The sequence below is a fragment of the Pteropus vampyrus genome, unplaced genomic scaffold, assembly GCF_000151845.1.
Source record: "Pteropus vampyrus isolate Shadow unplaced genomic scaffold, Pvam_2.0 Scaffold270, whole genome shotgun sequence".
In the NCBI taxonomy this organism is placed as follows: domain Eukaryota; kingdom Metazoa; phylum Chordata; class Mammalia; order Chiroptera; family Pteropodidae; genus Pteropus; species Pteropus vampyrus.
The window spans coordinates 361,016-365,815 of record NW_011889051.1 but is presented as its reverse complement, the minus strand read 5'-3'; the positions used below and the strand labels follow the sequence as shown (position 1 = coordinate 365,815).

The window sequence follows — 4,800 nt, the reverse complement described above, 5'->3', positions numbered from 1 at the left end:
GGATGTCACGGCCAGGTGGATATATATTCCACATATAGATTTCCCCTCATAGCGTGTCTTTAAAGCATCCGAAGCAGCTCTGCCTAAAGAAACAGATCTATAAACACTGCATGAAGCCCGGTGCCCGAGCTGCAGGGCTCGGCTCCTGGACCCCACGACTGGACCCTGCGAGCTCGTCGATATCAGCGTTCCAAACCCAGGCCTCTTTGCCCTGTGCGCATGCTCCGGCACCCTCTCGCCCCCTCCCTGAAAGCATCTCTCACTTCACCACCAATTGTGCTGAGAAAGAAAAAAGACCATAATACTTTTTTCCTAGCTTTCGTCATTCTATAGGATGGACAGAATTTTTTTACACTGGAATTTTCCAAAGAAGCAACATATTTTCCTTATAGCATTTATTTTTTTGTCCCAAAGCCTGTCCAATTTTCCTTTTATTAGCAAGTTAAAACATGCACACAGCATAGAGTGTCACTTCTCCAAGATTAACTGTCATTTAGAGACTATTTCTCACATTTTTTTTTTATTACGGTTGGGTTCCCTGCCGTGTTCGTTATAATTTAACTCTCACTAATACTTAGGATAAAGCACCCTATTTGCAGGCTACTCAATAATCTAGCTGTATGAAGGGGGAGAGAAACGGTGTTTCGTACAAAAGCTCTGAAGGATTATTTTCTGTTTGCTGATCACCCACAGCCCCCCGCTACGTGAACGACCAGGCTCATCCCGGCATTGCAGCCAGAGTCCAGTCTGCTGTGTTCCTCATGCTTTTACCTGCAAAGTAGAGATCACCTCCTCGCCCGCCTCCTTGGTGGACACGAGGTAACGGGCCATTTCGGGGTTGATGATGCGGTCCTCCTTCTCCCAGCGGACGATGATGGGCTTCTCGCCGTGGGCTGTGCAGCTCATCTCCTTCTTTTGCCCCTGAGTGGCCAGGGTAGTGTTTGGATAGGACGTGACCATCGCAGGAACTGCAAACCCAAGAGGGACACAATTTATTCGGCCAAGCAGGGTTCTTGGACTTGCCCACCGTCGTACTGGACTCAATCATCTTAAAGAGGTTTCTTTGAAATAAAACCGAGTCAAGAAAATGCAGAGCAAGAATCATGATGGAAAGAGAAGGAAGGTGGCAGAAAAGTGAAATCTGGCTCGATGAGCCCTTAGCAGCAGGTGCTGCGTGGCTTCCTATTCGCCGGGTAGTGCTCTCTCCCAATCCCGCTGAGGGCAAGTGTGGGTCACAGGCGCGACTCATGTCCCCAAGGACACACTGAAAAATGATTCTACTTGCTGATTAGCCTGGGAAGGGGGCTTCCATTAAGACGTATGCTCTGCTTTCTGTCATCATTTGTGTTTCTAACTGTCACTGAGTTCAACTAAGGACATAAAACCATATAGATCGACTTAGGTGGAGCCCTGCGTCCTGCGGACCAATCTCGGCCGTTACTTCTGGGCATCCCCACTTCTCAAACTTGCTACAGACTTTACTAGTCACTTGGAGACCTCAGACCGTCTCGTCTTCCATAACTATGGCGGGGAATCTCGTCCACAATTCACTGAGAAGACAGAAAACTTTATCTGTGAACTGTGTCCAGTTCCCTCTCCTCCATCTCAGAATTCATCTGTAGTTGTTCATTCCTGGCAATATGCTGGGTGACATAAGGCCTCACTCCCATTCCATGACGCTCCCTATAAATGCTGGACGACATATAATAAACTCCTTTTTAAATGCATACTAAGCTTACAAGAAGGTGAGAGAAAACGCAAGAGCCAGAAACGGAAGTGGATGTTGAAAGGCCAGAGGTGCTCTGACCACCTGAGAGGCAGGGGGTTGAAAGTGAGACCTCCAATCCAGGCTCCTCAAAGGGCTCTATCTTCAGAGCAAGAATATGCCTCCTCCCCTCCTCCAAAAAAAAACAAACAAATCCATAACAGCAAAGGGAGAAGCAAACTGCCTTGTCTTGTGTTATGAATGAAGAGAAAAAAACTGTCCCCCGTGAGAATTTGTAGCTGATCTGACTCTACACAGGTTTGGAATCAAGCTTACATGAAAGGATTAGACTGTGGTTTGGTAATAGGCCTGGGACCCAGCACAAGCAAACACGATCACTCTGGAAGGATGTACCCTCCATCCAGATGCCCTAGGATGCTCCCAACACGAACCTCTGCTGAACATGAGCTCACAAACCAAAAGTGTAAAACACGAGCCAACGATCCACCAGAGTCCGGATGCCGCGAACCCCTGAGAGTGGGTGTGGGGCTGGGATGCCCTGTGTGTGGATGCAGAGCGGAAAGGGAGCACTCACGCCCGGACCCGGGCGCTGGGCGGGAGCACCAGGTGCCTGGGCCATGGGCTCTGGGTCGCACCCGCTCTGCCGCACAGAGCCTTGCTCGTGAGCCCAGCCCGCCCCGTGCGCTGCAACACATGCTCTCATGGGGCCCGAAGGTGGTTCTGGGGAGAGGCCAGGCCAATCCGTCGGCTCTCCTATCACTTTTCCTTTAAACACACGATTTTCTTTACAGTGGCTTCGCCTCCGTAAACCTCAACCATAGGGAATATATTTATGAGAAAAATAAAGCAATAGAAATTATTTCTAAGGACCCCCAAAATAACCCTAAAATATCTGTACAAAATACAAACATTTCAGCAGGAGAAAGCCCCGGTGCCCTCAGAGCCTGTTCGTGTCTCTAAGCGGGACAGACAAGCGGGTTAAATGACTTTTCTGCCCAGAGCAGAGGGGAACTCCCGTGGAGAGCGTGGCGGGCTGTGAGCAGTGGGGCTGCCAGCGAACGCGGAAAAGCGAAAGAGCCGATGAGAGCAGAGAGGAACGCGCCGAGGTGGCATGAACCTCCGAAGGCGAGGTGACGGGCACCCCTCGGCCCAGCGAACGCGGGGCCCCTCCCCTCGCCCCGCGGTCAGGCCCTCACATCCACACTCACTCACATCTCAGCCACCCCCGGGGGTGCGGGGCACCCCAGGAGACTGTCACTGTGGGTTTTCACACAATGAACCACAGCCATCGAGTAAATACAAAACTGGCTTGGTGCAGTGCGTTTAGTAAGACAGAACTATTGAAAACACTAAAGAAGATTTCTTTCTAAAATGACTAATAAAAAAAAAATTTAAGGTTGAAAACTGATTTCTGAGAGGAAAACTAAGTAATATTTCCATGCACATGCCTAAGAACGAACTACATGCATAATTATCCTTGATCTCCAATGCTGCTTAAAATACAAAAGTAAAAATACTAAAGAGTTATGGACATTTTTGCCTTCAGTAACTACAGTCACCAAAAAAGTGATATTTACCAGGCACACCTAAATAATCTCTGTACCCCTAAATAGTTTGGGAGCCCTGTTTTCCGACTGGTATCTACTATGAGATTCAAATTTTTAAGTAACCAAGAGGGTAGGAGAAGTTGGTTCTGCACGTTTCACGCACGTGATCATGCTGGATGGACCTGACATTTTTGCAAGCATCCTTGATTGTCTTCTCTTGAAAAATATACCAGAAGGGAAGGTGGCAGTGTCATTTCCCTGTGAGGGATTTGGAGAAGGAATCAGGGACATCTGTTGAACACTGACACCACAGCAGTAGGACTGTTTTCGGTAGAAGGTTTTCGGCACGGAGGGTGTTTCTTAGGATGCAGCTTCTCAATAACGTAAGCCAGGGTAATTGTTCCTGGTAAAAAAAAATCTCTTTCTATGATAATTGCCAAGTATATACTCGCATATGTTATCAAGTTACTTATAAATTTAAAATACAGTGAGATTTTAGTTATAAAAAAAGTATAACTAAAAGTAAAACATATAAAAAAGTATATGTTTTAAGGAAATTATTTGAGGATCTCTCAAGATGCTTTGTTTTGTTTGTATAATGACTTAACCTTTTAAAGACAGGAATTGGTTTCCTATAGTAAGATTCATTGGATAAAACTGACGGCCATAGTGTGGAGGAAAATGGGAAAATTAATTAAAGTATCCGGGACAGAAGTCTCTGTTCTGCCTAGGCCGGAACTGACACCTTGTTGCTGAGGAAGATGCCAAGGTGCTACAGCATCTGTTTTCACATGGATGATGCTTATTTGGGATCTACTTTGAGTTTAAAGCAAGGACCCCTCAGCTGCTTTGCTCCGGGGCGGGGCTGTGGCAATGACTGGCTCTAACTGATGATGCTGCCACGTGAGGCCGTCTGGGAATGTGGGAATGAGCCAAAGAGTACAGGTGAGGAGAGCCACAAAGCTGGCTGGTGGCTTCTGCATTTTAAACCTGATGGAAGGTAGAGATCCACCAGGAATGCCCAGGGCTGCAGAGAACCGGGGTATTGGATGGGCTGGTCTGGGGTCTCAGGAAGACGATGTGGGACTTAGAAGCGAATGAGTCAGCTTCGGTGACTTCCGTCCGTAGATGCTATGCATCGGGGTTTGGTTTATTGTTTTATTGACTGATCGAAGAAAGGGATGGAGAGAACGTTAATAATGAAAACCAAGGTCTGAAGCCATTATATTGTACATAGCCCCAAATACCGAGAAACTATTCTAATGGGAAACATTCAGCCAAGGAGTCACTCAGGATATTGACAAACGAGTGAAGTTTCCATGTAAGTCTGCATTTCACCTCCAGCTTGTTACCATAAACAAAAGTGCCAACCTAACTTCATGACGGAGCACCGGTTCATCCGTTGGAACTGTAGGGTGCCACAGGGTGGCGACGGACACAGAGCTCATTGAAAAGCAATAAAAATATTTCGTGAGAATGAATTGTGACACCTAGTGTATATATTTATTGTTTATAACATTTATTGAG

General features: G+C 46.9%; 1 protein-coding gene across 1 annotated transcript in view; it reads right to left on the bottom strand.

Moving 5' to 3' along the window:
- DSCAM (DS cell adhesion molecule) overlaps window positions 1–4,800 on the bottom strand; it is a gene marked incomplete at its 5' end in the record, with an annotated part of 274,168 nt that overhangs the window by 154,683 nt on the left and 114,685 nt on the right. Inside the window, one exon of the mRNA XM_011375311.1 lies at window positions 772–968. Within this exon, the coding sequence (XP_011373613.1) occupies window positions 772–968 (197 nt within the window). The remainder of the gene's footprint in view (window positions 1–771; window positions 969–4,800) is intronic.